This window comes from Mizuhopecten yessoensis, unplaced genomic scaffold (assembly GCF_002113885.1).
Source record: "Mizuhopecten yessoensis strain PY_sf001 unplaced genomic scaffold, ASM211388v2 scaffold7763, whole genome shotgun sequence".
NCBI classification, from domain to species: domain Eukaryota; kingdom Metazoa; phylum Mollusca; class Bivalvia; order Pectinida; family Pectinidae; genus Mizuhopecten; species Mizuhopecten yessoensis.
Window position 1 is genome coordinate 183,672 of NW_018407210.1, and position 22,972 is coordinate 206,643.

A 22,972-nucleotide genomic window follows, 5' to 3' on the forward strand; every position below is an offset into this window, starting at 1 on the left:
CTAGATTCTGGAGTTATCGAATCCTCTACATCCGAGTGGGCGTCAGCACCAGTGCTGATCCGTAAACGTGACGGCGGAGTGCGCTGGTGCATAGATTATCGGGGACTGAACTCGGTAACTACTAAAGACGTGTTTCCATTACCGTTAATAGAAGAATGCCTCGACGCATTGACCGATAACGTGTGGTTTTCGAAACTAGATGCCAACTCGGCTTATTGGCAAGTCCTTGTCAATGAATCGGACAGACATAAGACTGCCTTCAGTACAAAACACGGATTGTTTCAGTTTGTCAAAATGGGATTCGGACTTTGTAACGCCCCAGCAACTTATGCCAGAGTAATGAACCTGGTTCTTCGTGGATTAACATGGAACATTGTTCTTGCCTTCCTGGACGATGTGTTGGTTCTTGGGAAGACCTTCGATGAGCATCTCCAAAATCTAGCAGAAGTCTTTGAGCGCATCAGGGCGTATCAACTGAAACTCAAACCCGCTAAGTGCGAATTCTTTAAAAAGAAGGTTGACTTCTTAGGGCGAACAGTTAGTGAAAGTGGCATTGAAACCAGTGGCAAACACATCGAAAAGATGAAGGAGTGGCCAACACCAACATCATCTAAGGATGTTGAGCAATTCTTGGGGTTTGCCAACTACCATCGCTCATTTATTCCCGAATATGCCAAAATTGCAGCTCCTCTGTACCAATTGACAGGAAAGAATGACTTTCGGTGGGATGAGGAACAGGAAAAAGCATTTTCCAGCTTAAAATCTTCCCTGAGTTCTCCACCTGTTTTGGGAATACCGAATAACAGCGATATGTTTGTGCTCGACACAGACGCATCTGACTTTGCTATTGGTGGTGAGTTGTGCCAAATTCAAGAAGGCAAGGAAAGAACAATAGCTTATGCTAGTTATTCCCTGACATCAGAACAGCGTCGCTATTGTACAACAAGAAAAGAACTTTTGGCAGTAGTTCGCTTTACCAGACAGTTTCGCCATTATCTGCTTGGTCGCAAGTTTGTGGTGAGAACTGATCACAACAGTTTGGTTTGGTTGCTCAACTTCAAAAATCCCCAAGGACAACTGGCGAGATGGCTTGAAGAGTTAAGCCAGTATGATCTAACTATTGTACACCGAAAAGGAAAAGACCATCAAAATGCTGACAGTCTCTCCCGGAGTCTACCAAAAGACCAGTGCGGAAACTTGAAACATGGGCAAGATCCTACCACGTTACCATGCGGAGGATGTGCCTATTGTACTCGGGCTCATGAACATTGGCATCAGTTTATCTCTGATGTGGACGAGGCGGTCTCTCTAAGTAACATACCCTGCGTACAAAAAGTAACCCAGTCTGACAATACTTTCGCCGTGGAAGGAAGTCTATATAGCGAGAATTTGACCATAGAAGTGTCTGCTTTTGGAATAAATATCCTCACTAGATCTGAAAGGAGTGATATTGAAGACATGAACGTCAACGCCTTGGATATTCAATTCTCGGGTTACTCGGCAAAGGAAATCCGGACTGCTCAGGAGCAAGATCCAGAGTTATCTATACTGCTAGAGTGGGTAAAGAATAAGAAAGAGGTGGACGAAGGAGAACTGTTTGGATCCAGTAGAGCCATAAAGTATTACTGGATTAACCGTGAGTTATACTTCCTGGATGAGTCTGGTATATTGTGGAGGAAGGATCTAGAAGACACTAGCAAAACTCAATCCTTGGTTATACCTCCCAGTATGAGAGAAGACGCTATTTCTTTGTGCCATGACATCCCGGCTAGCGCTCATCAGGGAATCAACCGAACAGAATCCATGGTTCGCCAGAGGTTCCATTGGTATGGCTTGCCTCGCGACGTTCAAAAGTTCGTGAAATCCTGTGTCATCTGCAACACCAAGAAAAAAGCCAGTCGAAAGGCTCGATGCCCGTTGACTCTTTTCCAATCAGGGGAACCCATGGAAAGAGTTCATCTTGACTTCTTGGGCCCACTACCCATAACAGCAACAGGAAATGAACACATATTAGTTATGGTAGACCAGTTTACCAAATGGGTTGAATGTGTTCCCTTACCTTCGCAGACCGCCGCGACAACCGCAAAAGCAGCTGTAAACGAATTCTTCGCGAGATTTGGATATCCGTTCCAAATTCATACAGACCAAGGTAGAAACTTTGAAAGTCGTCTGTTTAAAGCTTTGTGTGAAGTTACGCAAATTCATAAAACTCGTACAACGGCTTATAGACCTTCTGCCAATGGACAAGTGGAGAGGTATAATCGCACCATCATGAACGCAGTTCGATGCTTCATAAACTCTCAAAGTGAATGGGACATCTATTTACCACAGCTAGCTGGCGCGCTAAGGTGTTCCGTAAACCGCCAAACTGGACATACCGCCAACAAGTTAATGCTGGGCCGGGAGACCAATCAGCCTGCAGATCTCTTGTATGCCGCTCCATCGAACAAGAAGGCGAAGGACTCTCGCGACTCTGAAAGTTATGTGGACAATTTGGTAGATGCAATTCAGCGTGCCCATGAAACCGCCAGAAAAACCCTTGCCACAACGCAGAGGAGAATGAAACGTGATTACGATGTTCGCGTTTACACTACCGAGTTCATTGAAGGGGATGTGGTCTACGTCTTCGACAATGCAACGCCTAAGGGACAAAATCCCAAGTTAAAGGCCGTTTGGAAAGGTCCTGGACTCATAGTCAAAAAGTACACGCCGTACGTCTATGGAGTACAGATGGGGAAGACGCGACAAGTCATTAATCACGATCGATTAAAAATGTGTAATGACCGTAAGCGACCCCAATGGATAATCGATCTCCAGGAGCACCGAGCGGAACCGGTAGAGGAAACCCACTGTGTCTGCCATCAAACGGATGATGGGACCATCATGATCCAGTGTGACTTTTGTTTTGTGTGGTTCCATGGACGTTGTGTGGGCTTAAATGTAGAGGAAGCCGAACAGCTGGAACTTTATTGCTGTACTACGTGTGAACAATCTGTATAAGTGTGAACTGACTCCACAGTATACAGGGACTTCTATAAAAGAGGGAGGAATGTGGTGTTTGTTGACGTTCTGTAAGCGTGCGAATGACTGTGAGTGAAGCATGTGAGTGACCTCGAATTGTTCATGCATGTGTTTTGTTCCAAGATAAAAAGTACCCAAGCTGAGATAGCTGTCCAGTGTTCTATATTTGTGAAGCGTATGTGTGCCGACTGTACTGGTACGAATACAACAATAGGTAGCTCGCCGGAGGTAGCACAGGAGTTTGACAGTATATCAATATAATAGTCTAGATGAATGGGGTATTTTTTCATCTGGACTTTTGTATTATATTGATATAATTTCGAACATAACAGAAAAGAATTACTCACAATTGCTGCAATGCCCTTCAAAGTCAATATATATTATACTTAATCATCAGTATTGATCGATGAAAAGCTGATGAAGATGAAGTCAGTCATTTCAGACCAGCTGTTATAATCACTGAAATCAGTCATGTAGTTTTTGAGGAATTTTGTTTCAGTCCTCGTTAATTTTAATTTGGTACTTTTATACCATTGGACCCCTGTCCCACAGCTGTCTGTGTTGTTCCCTATATATATACCTATACTATACAATTGCCTTGCTAGCTCCACTTAATTTCGGCTTGGGTTGTTTTGCCAGGACACTTCCGCTGACCAGGTATAATAGCTCATTCGGTCAGAATGAAAGTATACGATGTAAGTCCATGGTTTAAATCCAAGTTTAGCCTGAATGTTTAAATGTACTCGGTCAGAACACTCCTGTTGATTACAAGTAAATTTTGTTTGTTTCATCATGATTATTTCTCAAAAAAGTCCTGCAAGATAGGATTTTCTTTTCAGAAATGATATATCAAAGCTTCACATGATGCCTGAAAAGACAGTTTTTTTAAGTACTTAAGTACAGTTTTGGCAGAGAACTCTTTGGAAGTACCAAAACATACCGTGTCCTGTGTAATAACCAACAAACCAAGCCAGCAAGCTAAGCTGACCCAAATCAATTAACCTTGAATAACTACAAATTCATTCCTGTTTGCGAAATTTATAGTACTCCATGTCTGCAAGCTACGGCCTTAACACTACAAGTCTATAGGCCTGTTATTTCTTCAAAAGACGTTGTTAGGATGTTTTATAATATTTGACCCCGAGACCTTGAATATAGGTTAAGGTAATTTCTTTTCACAAAATTTGTAACATTCCATCTCAGCAAGCTATTTGCCATATATCTATCATGACTGTAAGTCTTTCAATTCTTCATAAGAAGTTGTTTAAGCATTTTAACAAATTTGATTCTTTTGACCTTGTTTCTAGGTCAAGGTTATTTTTGTTATTAAACTTGTTGTACTTCATGCCTGCAAAATACTGGCCAAATAGTATTTTGAGTTCTTCACTCAGAAGAAGAATCTTGAAGTTTTTCCCCATACCTGACCCCGGTTACCTTGAAAAGATTGCAGGTTTTAATCATCACAGGGAGCTACAAACTGATGGTTCTTAAGAAGACATGTAAATGAAAAGCTGAAGGACAACATATCATGGTGGCAGCCACACCACAAAATCAACTTGCATGAGACCCGTTGGGCTGAAAATGTTTCTCTCTTCCCGGTGTGTTTAAATCAATGTTGATTGTTCATTTCACACATGATACATGTACATTTTTGTTTTACCATACAGCAATTTCAACAACAGAACAAGTAACTGAGTTCAAGATTTATTCAACAATTTCATGAATTTATAATACATAAGTTACTACATACACAAATGTATGTATGATTACAAAATATATAGTAGTGGCCTACACAGGTGAAATGAATTATTTAATATTGCAAAAGTTATTTCTCTTGAAACAGTCAAATTAGATGTTTCAGAAACCAATTTGCTCTCATTACTTTGTACAGCTGTAACAGAAATTCAAAGGTGAAGTTTGATAGAATTCATAAATAACTGAGGAAGAAATTTTCTAATCATTAAAATGAAAAAAAGTGTGAATTTGTTTAATGCACCAATCTTCATGTTGTATACATTTACACAAGTCTTTGGAGCAGTATACCAGTAACTAGTTACCACTAGGACAGATTGTGTCTCCCTCTGTCACCCTTCACACACATCCATGGAGCAGTATACCAGTAACTAATTACCACTAGGACAGATTGTGTCACACTCTGTCACACTTCACACACATCCATAGAGCAGTATACCAGTAACTAATTACCACTAGGACAGATTGTGTCACACTCTGTCACACTTCACACACATCCATGGTGCAGTATACCAGTAACTAGTTACCACTAGGACAGAGTGTTTTACACTCTGTCACACTTCACACACATCCATGGAGCAGTATGCCAGTAACTAGTTACCACTAGGACAGATTGTGTCACCCTCTGTCACACTTCACACACATCCATGGATCAGTATACAAGTAACTAGTTACCACTAGGACAGATTGTGTCACCCTCTGTCACACTTCACACACATCCATGGATCAGTATACCAGTAACTAGTTACCACTAGGACAGATCGTGTCACACTCTGCCACACGTCACACACATCCATGGAGCAGTATACCAGTAACTAATTACCACTAGGACAGATTGTGTCACACTCTGTCACACTTCACACACATCCATGGTGCAGTATACCAGTAACTAGTTACCACTAGGACAGAGTGAGTCACACTCTGTCACACTTCACACACATCCATGGTGCAGTATACCAGTAACTAGTTACCACTAGGACAGATCGTGTCACACTCTGCCACACGTCACACACATCCATGGAGCAGTATACCAGTAACTAATTACCACTAGGACAGATTGTGTCACACTCTGTCACACTTCACACACATCCATGGTGCAGTATACCAGTAACTAGTTACCACTAGGACAGATTGTGTCACACTCTGTCACACTTCACACACATCCGTGGAGCAGTTTACAAACACACATCACCCTAACAAATTGAATCACATTTTCTATCAGACTTTACCAGTATCATATACATAGGAAACTCATATGACTATTTTTATATTAAGGAAAGTGGAAAATTTCAACTATGATTTCCCCTTCAGGTATATATACTGTACATGAACATACAATATTTTTAAGGTTTCACAATTATATCAATAATATTATTGTCTCTAAAACATCAATTTCCAATTTGTTCTTTGTATGTTGCACATGAATCTATAAACATATTTCTGTATCAATGTACAAAGAAGCAAAAGTATTGTAATCTTTCTTTACTACATCATTCTATTGTCTCCCTTTGACCACTGCTCATTGGTGGGTTGTTAAAAACACCCTGCTCAGATCACAAAACTTAACAGAGCACTATTAGTGCTATTTTGCAGTTTCTCATATAAATCAAGGGTTTGAAATGAATGAAAATGATAAAGGAAATGGTTTTCTCCTTTCACATATGTGTTACATCTTTCTGAAAGCACTAACAATGACTCAAACTAACGGGCGCAAAAGAGTTCCTGTATGGCATATGCATTGATAGGCCAGGAAAATACCAATGTTAGCATATTTGTAACAATTAATATACAGCTCCCTGGTTTTCCAAAATGTTTTCACATTTTACAAGGAAAACACTTTTAAAACTAAATTGTAACAGAAAATACAATTGAAAGTTGCATGTCACAGGTTTTCTCAACTACTTCTACTCAACATTGACAACCACAATCCTCTCCATCCAGAACAATGTTACAAAGCACCGTCTGAGCCAGTGGATTGCCGGAGCTTACTTATGTTAAGCCTCATCTCTTACTAGGTTAACCTTGGTCAGCAATCTTCATGTTTAATGGCATCAGGAGGGCAGCCATCCTTTTGAGCTCTGACTAAGGGCGGGTAATTCTTTTACAGTTAAAACTCTTTATATTCAAAGGCGTCCATTAAAATGTCAAGTCTATAGTTGCTTGTATCACAATGAAGTTGATGACTTATGGTGATCAATTCCGTAACTTTGCAAGTCGCTGCGTAAGCTCGTCCTGAAAAAGAGAATATTAACTTGAATTACGCTGGTACAAGTAAGGTATGACCGGTAAATTCATTAAGTATTACCAAAAGTGGCTATAATGACACACGTAGAATAGGCAGTACATTGAAGTTGTTTATTTCATTTACAGAGGAGATTTGACATAATATAAACTTGTTTTTACAACTTATATAAATCACTCTTGTTGGCCAAGATGTTAGCTTGCTGGGGTTCTTAATTGACTTGACATATTAAGGTATGCTAACTAAAAGACCTGACAGAAACCTACCTGTTCATTACTAGCATTTGATGAGGCTACTCCAGAAGGTAAGGAGGACTGCGCTGATGGAAGGTCCATGTTTAATTCCAAACTGTAACAGTAAACACGATACATTTTAACTACAATACATTATGTAAAGATAGCTAGACAAGATTCATATATTTTATTTTTTTTACAAAAAATTGCTGCTTTTTCCTGACACTCATGGACAGATGTATATAAGTACTGAAATGAAAATCCAACTATTTACAATATCATATTTTTTTAATTTTGATTCATTGTATGTGCCAGCCAATAAATGCAACATGCTACCATTCAAAGACCTATAGTTCAACCTCTACCTGAAGTTATTTCCATGATATGTAATATACATTTCTTTTAATTCATCATAAAAATGCAACAATGTGTCTTTGAAATAGCATGTAAAGTAGATAAGTAACTTAAAGGAACTGTTCAACATCATGGTTAATCTCAGGAAAATGTAAGTAGCCTTCTTTGGTGTTCATAGTAACTGAACATACCCAGCCTCATCAGCGACCTCCTGCATCAGTCCCTCCACCTGTGTCTGGGGGGTGTTGAGGGTGGACGATGCATTCATTGTGTCTTCCATCACCTGTGACTGCACATCCAGATTCTCAAACTGTTGTTCAAACCGGTCCATCAACTGTGAGATCTGTTCAAAAAAGTATGATTATATCTAAATTAAATCTGAAGGACAACACAACGTCAATAAGCTACAATTTTTAATTGTATCAGTTAATGAACCGTTCCTATCTCTATGTACTGGATCATAACACCAAGAGTACATTACACTCACTGACACTAGTACACATTGCCATGTAAGATTCCTTCTGTTCTACCTTTGCCTCCAAATTCTTCTTTTTCATGAGTGTTTACTGTGCATAATGTAATACAGAAGTAATATGCTAGCAGTACACTGGTTGGAGCATTGACAACTTGCAATGACCTTGACCTTTGGTCAATGGGGTATGACACAGAAAGTCTTAGGATACACTCTAGTCATGGCATACTAACTTATTAAGTTAAAACAAAATGTGCTGATATGAAATAAGCATTTGACCTTTGAGACAAAAAGCTTTGTCCTTAGGACTACTGACCTGAAAGTGCTACACGAATTACTGGAACATCTAGTCATGACATGCACAATATTTTATTTCAAAACAAAATGCTATGCCGATCAGTTACAGTCTGGAAAAACATTTGACCTTTTAACCTTTAATAAGACCTTGACCTTTGGGATATAGACCTGAGAGTGCTAGGTGATATACCTTTAAGTCAAAACATGAACATCTACTTGAAGTGATATCTTGAAGTGATCAAAAGATAGGGACTGAACAAGGTGTACAAGGACAGACACATATACATCCCTTTACTTTATGGGGAAGTGGTGGGAGGTATAATTGTATGACCTTAAATAATTGTGATGAAATAATAGAGACAACTAACCTGAATTTACACTCATTAACTTTATTAGAAACAGTATCCAGATGTCAATCTATCATAATAAAAGAAAAGAACAAGAGATCCAGTAGGCCTGCATTGCTCACCTAGTATTAATATCACATTTGTAACCTTAAAAGGGATCTAAAATAAAGCTACAGACAAAATATCAGTCTTTATGACTACAAGTCATTCAGAAGAACCTGTTAAAAGATTTTAAAACATTTGACCCCTGTGGCCTTGAAAGTGGAACAAACTTTATAGCCCTTCATCTCAGTATGCAACTTGCAAAATATCACCACCCTAGACCTTTTGTTGATTGAGAATAGGTCATTTAACTGTTTATACATTTTTGACTCAATGTGACCTTGAAAGTGGGTGAAGGTCATTTAAGTGAAAAGGTTTGATTGCCCTTCATTCAAGCATGCTACTGGCCAAATATCAACATTCTAGGCCTTATGGTTATTCAGAAGAAGTCATTTAAAGTTTAAACATATTTGACCTTTGTGACCTGGAATATGAGTGGTCATTCATTTAAACAAACTTGGTAGCCCTTCATCCCAGTTTACTTCTGGCCAAATATCATCACCCTAGGCCTTGTGGTTATTAAGAAAAGGCATTTAAAGTAAAATATTAACACAGGACGATGGACGGACGCCGCGCCATGGCATAAGCTCACTTGGCTCTTCGGGCCAGGTGAGCTAAAAAAAAAACTAGACCTACTTTCTCCAGATTCATACTCTTCATTGCTGATTCCATAGACTTGACCACACCTGCCATGGAACCTGTCACCTGTCAATCAAAAACATCTACATCAGAGAATGTTTGCATTATTTATAGAATCAAATGCAAGAAACTGACCCTCAGCTATTCAAACCTAGCAATTCTTTATCACAGAATTATTCTATAATTATGTAAGTGTTCATCATATTAAGAACTATTGAGTAGCATCAATTCTAGAGAATCTCATCTAAACTGGATCATAAGAAATCCAGTACTAAATATATGTGTATTTTCTAAGTATTGAACTGCACTCTGTTCAGAGTTATGGTCCTTAAATTCTTCACAGGATTGCTGACAAATCAAGTAATGTTGGTGTGCATGCTACAATTTTTTTCCTGCATTTAATCATAGCTGACTTGGTTTAGGTTTATTCAGTGGCAATGCTGAGCAAATCTAAACATACATAAAGTTTCTTAGTTTGTAACAAATGCTAGATTCCACCCGTGTAGGTATTAGTATCACCATCAGAAAAAGCCATTTAATTTTGGATGGAAATCCAAAAAGAGACATAAATCCCTTACAACCTTTTTTCAATATATTTCACATAGTAGCTATAGCGTGCATCTACCTGTTTCATGGTGACAGCTGTTTGTACCCGGGCAGCCACAGCATCGATCCTTGCACTCATGCGTCTGTAGTTGAGGGCCTGATTCTTCTGGCGGATGGAGTTCTCTGCATGTATTCGGGCTCCTTCTAGGTTACCTTTCTGGATAGCCTGTGACAAGATCATCGTTTTGTCAAAAAAGGTAAGAACCTTGGTCTATCTGAACCCTTACAATTACTTTAAGCTTATAAGATGTGATACTATCTACCGGGTAAAAAGGGAACTGGCATGGACCCAGCATGTACATGTAGTCTCGGCTGTTTCATCCCCTTCCTCAGGAGTGAACAATTTTATATGAAAAAGTACTAGCCTGCAGGTTGATTTTGCCCAAACATAAAATCTACTAGTCCTGAGAATTTTGCATGTAAGATGTACACCTCTCTTTCTGGGAATCTACGATCACATTGGATAAAAGCCAATCAAACTAATGAATGTAGTGAGAAGCTCTCTTACAATAAGATGTTAGTTTTAATAGACAAGTTTGTAACATTGCAAATTGGTGCTAGGTTTGGTACTTTTTGTCACGACTGTCCTTACAAGTACATGTAACATGAATATAATTGGTGAGTTAGAGTTCAATGCTACATGTGTAATATTGCCAAAATATATTATGATTTTTTATATACAATAAAATGTATTCACCTAAAGAGAAACTCACCTTTTTTAATTTTCTTTTTTCTGCTCTTTCTTCCTTATCGCATTTAACAGCGAAACGCTGTAGTGACCTAGCACTGTATTTCAAATTAAAGAGGTGCCCTGTAGTGTGTTAAGGTATGTTTGTTATCACCAAGTGTTAGAATACCTGACCATGTAGAAACTTACTATATATGTTTACAGGTTTGGTTTGCATTATATCTGTTTAATAAAGCAGCTAAAAATTGGTCACTGGTGAAATAGTCATTTTATTGTCCCGCTCTTGCCCTTTGACCTCTGGAAATACATCTATATTGCATTTCAGGGACAACTTAAGACTAAAACTGTCATGTCCATTATATAACTGTTTACTATATATATTGTACTGCATGTGCTATAATACCTGGTATATGATAATGTTTTTATTACAATGCAGATCATTCATAGAAAGCATACAAATTTAAGAGAGGTCTGTAATGGAGTAAGTGTATGATTCGGTACTTCAATAGAAATATAAGTTTAATACCCTGTTGGGTATATGTACAGGTACATGAGATTCTTTTACACCAGCACAATGATTTCATATGTGAATACTGATACCTACAGTTTTGTAATACTGTATGTACTTACCTGTAACATACCGGTACTGTTTTCAAAAAAGATAACTTTGCGCTATAATTAACTTACTGTGCAAAACTTTTACCTTTTTTAATTTGGTTTTTTCTTCTTTTTCTGACTTTTCACTTCGCTTTGCATTGCGCTCCAAGTCCTTTGCAGCGAACTTGAGATTAAATAGATGCTCTATGGACTGTTAAGGTATATCAGTCAAGACATGCAATACATATAAATCACATATAAATATCAACATTGATAAATACTATAATATGTTCACATGCAAAGAAATTTACGTAATATATATACATGTACTACGTATACATTGATTTCAAATATATGGAATTTTCTATATTACAAAGTTACAGTGCAACATCAGGATCAGATCAAGGTAACTAGTGCAGAAATAACTTTAAAATCTTAATGTGATCATAATACAAAGTTTTTGAAAATAATATATCAGGAGCTATATACATGTATAATAATCATTCATGTACAATGAATTTGGCATTATCTTTTTATGATACGGATTGACCTGAATAACTTTTTTTTTGCGATTGGGATAAATTGTGTATTACATGTACATCCAACCCTAAATTTTGAAATACTGCCTAAAAACATACACTACCAATGCACATATCAATCTTCCCTCCTTTTTTCCAAACCTGGAGAAATCAGTGGGATGGTCATGTAAATGAGTAAAATAAACTAAATTCAAATGTTGACCTCTATAAAAAATGTGTGATAGCAACAGTATATAATGTTCATATGTAATATACACATATCATTCACCTGATGAGATCCGATACAGTATCAGGTATATCATCTCATCGAAGGTTTCTGTGTGTGATATTGTTTTGTGCCGCTGTTTTATCCAGCTGTATCTCATAACGATGTGATGCATCAGATCATGCTCATTTCCTTTAAAAAACTAAACAATACAATTTTGAAAAACTGTGGTTATTTTGTCTCACCCTTAAAAATAATGGCAAAGAACAAGTGTATTTAACAAAACTCAGTGTTGTATAATACGATGGAGCTTACGTAGTAATGACAATGATTATCAAAACTTCACTTAAAATAAAGCAGATCTGCAGACCTAGATCAACTACAGTATCCTCGGGTTACCAGTTTCCGCGCACTTAAGAAGCATCCGCAATTCGTACTCATATCAGCAGAAAACTGTTGAAATTATGGAAGACTGTCATAAACATGTATACAATCTACTAAAGGAAACAAAAAACTTGCAACATAAAACAGTATTTTAAAAAAACCTGAACAAACAAATTTCTCCCATCAGAAGTAGCCGTCATATGTTTCCGTGTCTATTTTGATTTAGAGTTCAAAGAAAGATAACTCGAATACACTAAAAAGAAACTCTCTACAGTGACCTGCAAGAACAAAAGCTTCGCTTGGAATAAAAAAAAACATCTTTGATGATCAAATTAATTATCAAAACACATTTTTTTAAATTTCTCATTTTTAATTGATTTTTCAAGATGTCGAATTGAACGAATTCATGTAATTTTATAAATTTATTTATTATATTTATTTAGTTATGATATAGAATCTGTTATTATCATTTTCTGCAGTCTTATATTGGTTTTGGTTGATGGCACGTTGTTTCTCATTTTGTTCTGTTTAAAATTGGTGAAAATTGGAAGTTCATTGCATTACAAGGTTTACGTTTCATTGAAAACACTGTTTATCGATATAAGAATGTCTCCTTGGCTCTTCGGAAGTGGAAAAAATCGGTGAGGAGATGTGGGCTCATTTGCATACAACATTCCCGTACATTTGTCAGATTACAAAAAGGACTGGTTCATGAATGAAATATATCACCGTTTTTTTTAAGGTATGGGTTCATTTTGAGGGGCGGGATAATAATAGTTTGAAGATTGTTTACCTATTATATAGTAACATACAATCCGACTGAGCTGTATTTGGAAAAAGTTCTGATTCGGTGTTGGTCATATCAACTCGGTCCTGACCTTTAGGAACTCTATCCCTATCAGAAAAATGTATTTGAAATGTATATAATTGATTATATGTAGTGGTATATAACTTATACTAATAAAAATCTGACACAACATAAAAAATGGAATGGAAATAGGATTTAAGTCAAATGTATATTTGAATTGAGAAGTAATAGAGTATATCAGTGAAGTCTCACCATTACCCTATCAAAAAATCACATTTTCGTTCTGATCTAAAATTTGATGTCAAATGTTGTTTGACCAGAAATTTGAATCTATGTCAGTTCTTGGTTGCCTTAATATTTTCTGGTAATGCATTCCAGTCCTTTATTGCATTATAAGAGAAAGATGTGGACTCTACCCCACTTATATTATTTATATAAAAGTTATATTGGCTTATACTTAGATGGCCAAACGTCTAAAACATCCTTGTGTTGTGTCCAGCAGGTCACGTAGTAACGAGATATAGCTTGATAAAACAGCTGCGCGGAAATACATATCGAGCGGAAACTGATGACTAGACGATACATATATATAATACAGGTGCGCTCTTTTGACAACTGTACTAAAAATAAAACCTTCGTCTAAAATAAACACTGAAGAATAGAATATTCATTCGCATAGTACTAAAGTAAACAGATAAGTAATGTAGTCACTGAATCAAAAGGTTTTGTTTGCAAGACCCTGTGGGGTACAGTCGTTTCGGTACACGGTAGTTTCGGTACTTCAAAAATAAGAGGTTTCGGTACTTTTTGTAAGTAGTTTCGGTACTTCAACGATTTTTTCGGTACTTCGTTTTTTAGTTCATAAATATTTCTCATTTGTCATTTATTGTTGGTTGTTTATTTTCGGTACTTCGTTTATTAGTTGATAAATATTATTTAACGTTTGCTTTCGTAGTTGTTAAAACAATCAAGCAGATCAGTCAATCATTGTTTTCAAACTTCAAATGTGATCCCGCAACATACACGATGGTTGTTTATTTAACGTTTGCTTTTTTAACTGAGCAGCTGAGTAGATCGGAGTAGCTCAACGTTGAGGGAATTCAACAACTTGTCATAAAAATGACGGTTATATATATATGTCCCGCTACAGATGTATACTTAGAAATTATTGAAATATGAATTAAACATATGTTATATATATGTCCCGTTAGACTTAGCTAATAATTAGGGATTTCCGTTTCGGATGGAAATACCTATTGTTATTGTTATGTGTTTTAGTATTATTATTATTCTTAATTAATTATTATTAATGCATATATATATGTCCTGTTATACTTAGAAATTATTGAATATTGAAATATGAATTAAACATATTATATATATAAAATTATTCAACAATGTAATAATATTAATCTTGTTTTGATTTTGGTATTCATGATTCATGACGTGTACAAAAAAAACTTATGTCACCGACATATTAGATATCAAGTTCGTGCTTATATCAAAAAGTGGTGACTTTGACTAAAACTTGGTACCAAAGTGTGTTTTCCATAAGTACCTAAACGATTTTCAGAAGTACCAAAACAACTTTCAGAAGTACCGAAACGACCAGGTACCTAAACGACCTGAATTCGACCCTGTGACTGATCCAGGAAATCGTGATTTCCAATGTTTACATTTTCATGATCTCCAAACCATCTTTGATAATCAACATCTTACCATTTCCTTATTACCAGAAATATTTCACAAATAGTTTAAAGGATACTGTCCATCGACATCTTTCTTTTCTGTTTTCTGTGACCAACGTTCCTGTGTGATTGGATTTGAGATCTGACTGCAAATTCTAAAATCGTGATTGAGAAATGACCACTTCTCTTGTGATGTTGAGTGGGAAATGAAGTCATACATTCCTACGTCATCAATATTTGTGTACTTATCGGACTACCTTTGGATTTATCCTAAATTAAGGTCATGGGAGGTAAAAAGACGAGAGCTTCCGATTTAAATACACGAGCACATGGGATTTGGTAAACATGACGGAGGATAACAATTTACCGCAAAAGAGGAAAAAGAAAAAGTCTGCGGAAGATAAACATGACACCGAGTCACCAAAAAAGAAAAACAAGACAGAAGAATTCACAGAGATTACATTTAAATACCTTTTGAGAGATCCAGCAACAACTTTTTCAGGTTCGATGATTTTTTTGCACGACACTGGCTGACATTATCAGATGAAAATGTGATCTATTCAATTTGTGCAATATGATGATATACTCTCATTTAAACCTTACCCATTAAGAAGCCAACGTATTGTTATTGTCAATCTCTCGCAACTGCGATTTTTGTAGTTTGAAATGCGTTGTCTTCCACCAACTCAAGTGCTAGTGCACTTGTGCAAAACAGATCACAGGGGCATTGAAAGCAACTACTTTTAATATTGATCTTGTTTGACTTTCAGTCGCCGCCTGGGTACGGTTTGGGATATACCGTTCCCAGGCAGCGACTGAAAGTCTAACAAGATCAATGCACTCAACTACTATTATATTGATTCCAGTATTGGGATATAACGTACCCAGCGACTGAAAGTCTAACAAGATCAATATTAATAGTAGTTGTATGCCCCAGTGAACATATCAAGAATTTCTCAGACCACAGGGTTTCCTTAATTACAAATGTCTGAAAATATGTTTGCTATACTGATATGGGTCAACAGCAAACCTAAACATAAAGAACCCCTTGCCCTGTTCTCTAGCTGCGATAACTTAGCTCGGGACGACCGAACCACGATTTCTGCCGGAGGGGAGAGTAGGCAGGGTATGAATATTCATTGTACTGTTCTCAGACTCGGGGATGCAGCTTGAATACTGATATTAATTACAATAATTGTTTGGAAAAACACATTGTAGAAATACGTTGTCTTGATTGGTTAAATTTTATTAGCCATACTTGTCAACTGACCTGTTTCGGCGAGTCTCACTTGATCAAATACTTCACCTGATGGTCATCGTTTCTCCCGATATTCAAACCATACACCCGATATGACCAAACATTCAGACTCTGTCAAACCGGAAACACTCGGAACACATGTTTTGAAATGTCGCTGTTAGTGGTGTTCCGATTATCGAAATAAGTCGAAAGTCGATCGATATTGGTGACAAAGTAAGCGCTCGATTACAATTTCGTAAAATCAAATTATGAAAAACTGCATAAATATGCTAGATTCACTTAAAACTACAATGTATCCAAAAAATTTTCCAGCGTACGTGTGTTGTTTGAAGTGTCAGGTGAAGGCACATTTCTCATGAATTTTCAATCGGTCTCACAAAAAGAATCAAAGTTTGGTAAACCTTAATTAATAAACAATAAATACATGGATTCACACTCAGACCTTGGTCACCAAGAGGTCTAAAAGCACATGTACAGTCTATAGCCACTTTAATTACAAGCCATACCAATTAGCAGCATAGCCTAGCTGTGAAAGTTGTGAATGGCTGTCTGTTTTCGCTGCAAATGGCTTGCTGTCAAACTCACCGATGTGTGAACTGTTAAGCAATTCTTTTTACTATTCTTATTATTTGTTTACTTTTTATATTACTATATCCGAACCGTATCCACATGTAAACCTCATCCTAAAATTCTTTAAAATATCGATAAATCTCCAATTTTGGTTCCAAAAGAGGCTTCAGAATAACACAAATGAGATAATACTATGTAATATGCCGAATGATTTGTTTTAGATGTCTCACAATTTTCTCACTAATTCAGAGAAAAAAATCTCATTATTTTACCAAATCTCACTAAAAAAATCACTGATCTCACTATTTTGCACTGGATAGTTATAGCATGTATGTTAAGGCCGGAAGTATGTACTCTCGCTATTAGGTAAAGATAGCCGCATATTGTAGTTTCGTTATTTTTCTATACACTTCACAATATATTTACCAAAGTTTTGATATTCCGATTATAATCGATTAATTGTTCATGACAAGTCTTCCGATAATCGATAATAATATCTGATCCGATTCCCAACACTAGACGCTGTCAAAACTTTGTGAATTGTGTTCACAACCTGAACGACAGATATTTTTCGTGATAATCGGAGCCTGCTGTCATTGCAACACTTAGCCAAAAACATAAAGATATGACTGCATTTATCAAAATACATGGGAAACAGAATTCAAATTTGTTACAGCAACGTAGCACAGTTTCTAAACAAGAGATATATCAATTCTCAATGTCAACTTCTTGTACCAATAATATACATAATTCCAGGTAGTTAATTTATCAAAACACATGGGAAACAGAATTCAAATTTGTTACAGCAACGTAGCACAGTTTCTAAACAAGAGATATATCAATTGTCAATGTCAACTTCTTGTACCTATAATATACATAATTCCAGGTAGTTAATTTATCAAAACACATGGGAAACAGAATTCAAATTTGTTACAGCAACGTAGCACAGTTTCTAAACAAGAGATATATCAATGTCAACTTCTTGTACCTATAATATACATAGGTAATTCCAGGTAGTTCGAACTGTTGTGTACAAATTCAAATTAAATTGAAAATACATTTTTTATTGTCAACTTAACTTCATGACTACGTTTTATTTCAGGCTGAAATGTTTTAGATTGGCATTGCGCCAACAGTGAGAAATACAAACAGATTACAGGAGTGAATTTTACAACACACTGATGTGTGCAAATTTAATGTGGAGTCTGTGTGTTCCCCCAAAGTTTTGCAAGTTGCAAAGGCTGTATCACAAGGCTACAACAAAGGGCATCAATAAATCACACTGTATTACAATCTATTTGATTTTGTTTGATACTTTGTCAATAACATTCATTACCGTCCAAATTTGCGACGAAGCACTGTAAAGCCGTAAAAACAGCTCACATACTATGACCAGATATTTGAGTATCCAGGTCTGGTCATGACCAGATTTGGAGCCTCTGCAGGTTGACAGGTATGCCTGGCTGATGTGTCTCTGACCGTAACATTTAATGGTAATGTAATTTCGGAGCCAGGAAAATGCAGGTTTAATAACATAAGAGCATTCTATTCTGAAAGGAATATCGGATGTGTGTATCTATGCTGGGGATCGAACCAGCTACTACCCCTGACTTCATAGTCGGATACCTCTGGCTAAATGCTGATGAGCTATAAAAGAGAATTAAAACCACTAGCTGATGCATTAATACAGGAGCTGTATATTAGGCCTTCTTGTGTGTGTGTTGTAACTGTCACAGCCACAGGAACTTCCTGCAGTCCATTGAGGGATGGATGGTAACTCATGGTCTACTGCTCCTTGGATGGTTAGACATCAACCCTGAATGTTGCAATTCATTATTTTACTGTTTTTTGGCTACAGTAACCAAAGCCACTCACAATTCATGTTAAACCACTCAAGCTCTCACCTTGAACACAGCAATATTGAATTCCCCATTCTCTCTTACTTTGACAGTTCAAACGTGATAATGCTTTACAATGTAACAGTTAACTTAATCAAGTTCTGGTATACACAAGTAAAGTAGAAAAGTCTGTCTGGAGCTAAAGGGTAATTAGCAAATATTTATGCATGAAGGACTTGAATGAAAAGTCTTATCATCGTTACTAAACTTTGCAAAGACTAGAAACAAAATGACAGGAAAATTCAAATTTGAATTTATTGAAACATTCAATTAATTTACAGTTTATGTTTTTTTAAGCATTTAACTAATGTACATTAACGATCATCACAGTTAATAAAAATCATAACAATACACAGTTTTAAAATAAAGAATCCCCTGACCCCTATCTGACAGGTATACATCTAACCTCAGAAAAGACTTTGCAGCTAGCAAATGCCTACCGAATTTCAAAAAGTGTAATTATTTTAGAATGGTGCTCCATAAGAATCATTTCTGATGATGCAGTATGCAAGTAACACAATTCCAAAATGTGTAAAAAAAAACAAATTCAAACATCGCTATAGGATTAAATCTGCATCTTTTATATATGTTTTTCAGCTTTTGATAAGTTTTCTGAGACTGCACAGCAGTGGTCACAAGAGCAGGGATATGATATTGTCGCAAGGTACTGCCAATCATCAGCAGAATGCAGCGAAATATTCAAAGTTCTCGAAGCAGGAAAAAGAAAACCAGGCGAGGTATTATCATTTAAATAATTCATGCCTTTTTAGATTCAAATTTTATCATACAGTTTTCTAACTGGTGTATGTGTTTCATGTCACTGCCAATACAACATATTTGGTCTTTATAAAACAGAGATGCTTTCTCGGCAAGTAATACAGTAGATAAAATATCACAGAAACAAGATATTACAGAACTTTGATTCTTCCAAAATGTCAGGCAAAGTTATCTTTTTCCAAATTCAATCTTGCTGAAGGAAATAGATAAATCCTTAATAAGATCATATATTCTGACAATCTAGTATTAAAAAACTGTGTTTTTGGACCAGGTGGCAGCTATATTTAGATCGCTGGAGGCCATATTGCTCAGGATTGCAGATGACCTTGACAAGTTCTCCATGGTTGGTCAGAACATCGTCCAAAGACTTTTGTCCTCCCAAATGGCCACCATCTACTTCACACTTTTGATGACCAACAAGTCTGGCCACATCAAGGTTACCCTCAAGCTGCTGACTGCTATGGTCATGTTGGGAGACCGGTCAGCACGAATGATTCTTGCTCAATTTGACTTCAACAATCCAGTCTTGCCACCATTATTGAACCGCAGAGACAAAAAGGTAGGGAATCCAGTCTTGCCACCATTATTGAACCGCAGAGACAAAAAGGTAGGGTGGGCATCAATCTTGTGCCATAAACAAAGGCTGGTTTAAAATATTGTAACCAACTCTAGAAAGTAATTCTTTACCAATGACCATTAAAGTTATGTTGGTGCACTTTCAGTTTTCAAAACTAGATTGTAAAATGACATATCACAACAGCTAAGCAAGAAAGCATCTGTATTATGTTTTCATGGATGCTATATGCTTTCAGGTATATCAAAGAATTTTGTAAGTTTTCAGCACCCATTCTGCTATGATCATAGTCTCTTGACAGTTTATAGCTGTTGGTTTGTTAGAGGTGCATACTAGTAAAGCATCAAACTACTTTCAGTTGGCATTCATAGCCAATATGAATGCCAACTGGACAAAGAAAAATTCAATGTAGTGTGTTAGCGCTTCATGTTGGATTTGCCTTTGTCCAGATGGAATTCATATTGCCTTTGAATGCCAAATGAAAGCAGTTCAATACCTCTTTTTACCATTTTTGGAATCTGTTCATCTCACAAAAAGGATCTTTTTTCACTCATCATCATTCAGCATTTAGCTCAGATAATGTATGTATTGTGTATGCTTGTTCAATTAATAGACAGCCATCGCCCGGGAACTGAATTTGGTAGGGTTATATAGTGGCAATGCCATACGATGGTAGATATACTGCTCTCATGTGTCGTTTAGCATGTGTAGTTTTAGCATTAATTAATCCTTTCTAGTGTCACTACTGATACACAAGTCATTGCTTATGAAAAAAATGATAGTTGTCATTCTCTACTATCATTGGAATGGGCTACAAAGAAGGTAAGCTGTTCAAGAGTGTTGCGCATGCTGCACCATCATTATATGGGCTCTAGTAAACCTATAGCCATACACACTGACACATTTTGAGCTTGACAACTTTCAAGAAAAGACAAATTATACTGTAGATAAATGATTTCTTTTGCTAACTTTACCCCCACTTAAAGAAGAATATATAGTAGTAAGCTAGTTTTAGAACATGTACCCCATCTGTGCATGTGTGCATCAGCTTTCATGCAACTGTAATGTTTGTAGCGATAAGTACACTGTAATTTTATTCTGTTGTGCTTCAGGATCCTAATGATGTACGTACGTGTCTGCTTCACTTTATGATGTCGTTCCTGATCATTGGGAGTGATGATGTCATCAAACAGTTGGCGGAGCAAAGAGGTCAGTCTTAGAATCAGAGGTATTAACTCTACCAGGTAGATAAGGACTGATGTTGTGTCTGTTGTCTGTTATATGAGAGGTATAAACTCTACCAGGTAGAGAAGGACTGATGTTGTGTCTGTTGTCTCTTATATCAGAGGTATAAACTCTACCAGGTAGAGAAGGACTGATGTTGTGTCTGTTGTCTCTTATATCAGAGGTATAAACTCTACCAGGGAGATAAGGACTGATGTTGTGTTTGGCGTCTGTTATATCAAAGGTATAAACTATACCAGGTAGATAAGGACTGATGTGGTGTATGTTGTCTGTTATATCAGAGGTATAAACTCTACCAGGTAGATAAGGACTGATGTTGTGTTTGTCGTCTGTTATATCAAAGGTATAAACTCTACCAGGTAGATAAGGACTGATGTTGTGTATGTTGTCTGTTATATCAGAGGAATAAACTCTACCAGGTAGATAACGACTGATGTTGTGTCTGTTATATCAGAGGGATAAACTCTACCAGGTAGATAAGGTCTGATGTTGTGTCTGTTATATCAGAGGTATAAAATCTACCAGGTAGATAAGGACTTATGTTGTGTCTGTTATATCAGATGTATAAACTCTGCCAGGTAGATAAGGACTGATGCTGTGTCTGTTGTCTGTTATATCAGAGGAATAAACTCTACCAGGTAGATAAGTACTGATGTTGTGTCTGTTATATCAGAGGTATAAACTCTACCAGGTAGATAAGGACTGATGTTGTGTCTGTTATATCAGAGGTATAAACTCTGCCAGGTAGATAAGGACTGATGTTGTGCCTGTTATATCAGAGGTATAAACTCTGCCTGGTAGATAAGGACTGATGTTGTGTCTGGGGTCTGTTATATCAGAGGTATAAACTATACCAGGTAGATAAGGACGGATGTTGTGTCTGTTATATCAGAGGTATAAAGTCTACCAGGTAGATAAGGACTGATGTTGAGTCTGTTGTCTGTTATATCAGAGGTATAAAGTCTACCAGGTAGATAAGGACTGATGTTGAGTCTGTTGTCTGTTATATCAGAGGTATAAACACTACCAGGTAGATAAGGACTGATGTTGAGTCTGTTGTCTGTTATATCAGAGGTATAAAGTCTACCAGGTAGATAAGGACTGATGCTGCGTTTGTTGTCTGTTATATCAGAGGTATAAAGTCTACCAGGTAGATAAGGACTGATGTTGTGTTTGTTGACTGTTATATCAGAGGTGTAAACTCTACCAGGTAGATAAGGACTGATGTTGAGTCTGTTGTCTGTTATATCAGAGGTATAAACACTACCAGGTAGATAAGGACTGATGTTGTGTCTATTGTCTTTTATATCAGAGGTATAAACTCTACCCGGTAGATAAGGACTGATGTTGTGTCTATTGTCTTTTATATCAGAGGTATAAACTCTACCATGTAGATAAGGACTGATGTTGTGTCTATTGTCTTTTATATCAGAGGTATAAACTCTACCATGTAGATAAGGACTGATGTTGTGTCTATTGTCTGTTATATCAGAGGTATAAAGTCTACCAGGTAGATAAGGACTGATGCTGTGTCTGTTGTCTGTTATATTAGAGGTATAAACTCTACCAGGTAGATAAGGTCTGATGTTGTGTCTGTTATATCAGAGGTATAAAGTCTACCAGGTAGATAAGGACTGATGTTGTGCCTGTTATATCAGAGGTATAAACTCTAGCAG

General features: G+C 36.8%; 2 protein-coding genes across 2 annotated transcripts in view; one reads left to right on the top strand and one right to left on the bottom strand.

Annotated features, from left to right (window-relative positions):
- Positions 1-4,712: 4,712 nt before the first annotated feature.
- LOC110454298 (charged multivesicular body protein 1b-2-like) lies at positions 4,713-15,209 on the bottom strand. Its single transcript, XM_021503740.1, has 7 exons — positions 15,052-15,209; positions 11,457-11,554; positions 10,085-10,231; positions 9,457-9,525; positions 7,794-7,945; positions 7,282-7,363; positions 4,713-7,005 (listed from the first exon to the last, which is right to left on the bottom strand). The coding sequence occupies exons 1-7, from the start codon at positions 15,188-15,190 to the stop codon at positions 6,967-6,969; spliced, it is 726 nt and encodes a 241-aa protein (XP_021359415.1). The 5' UTR covers positions 15,191-15,209; the 3' UTR covers positions 4,713-6,966.
- Positions 15,210-15,294: 85 nt separating this feature from the next.
- The window catches only part of LOC110454306 (nucleolar pre-ribosomal-associated protein 1-like), a 44,639-nt gene continuing 36,961 nt past the window's right edge, over positions 15,295-22,972 (top strand). The window contains exons 1-4 of the mRNA XM_021503750.1: positions 15,295-15,476; positions 19,298-19,437; positions 19,749-20,036; positions 21,164-21,260. Of these exons, the coding sequence (XP_021359425.1) occupies positions 15,320-15,476; positions 19,298-19,437; positions 19,749-20,036; positions 21,164-21,260 (682 nt within the window). The 5' untranslated portion in view covers positions 15,295-15,319. The remainder of the gene's footprint in view (positions 15,477-19,297; positions 19,438-19,748; positions 20,037-21,163; positions 21,261-22,972) is intronic.

Excerpts from the sequence above, each read along its gene's own strand:
- LOC110454298 (XM_021503740.1), bottom strand. The coding sequence starts at position 15,190 with ATGACTTCATTTCCCACTCAACATCACAAGAGAAGTGGTCATTTCTCA. Across the intron at positions 9,526-10,084 it reads CAGCTGTCACCATGAAACAG|GTGACAGGTTCCATGGCAGG; the intron begins GTAGATGCACGC and ends TTTGATTGACAG. Across the intron at positions 7,364-7,793 it reads GAGGTCGCTGATGAGGCTGG|TTTGGAATTAAACATGGACC; the intron begins GTATGTTCAGTT and ends TTACTGTTACAG.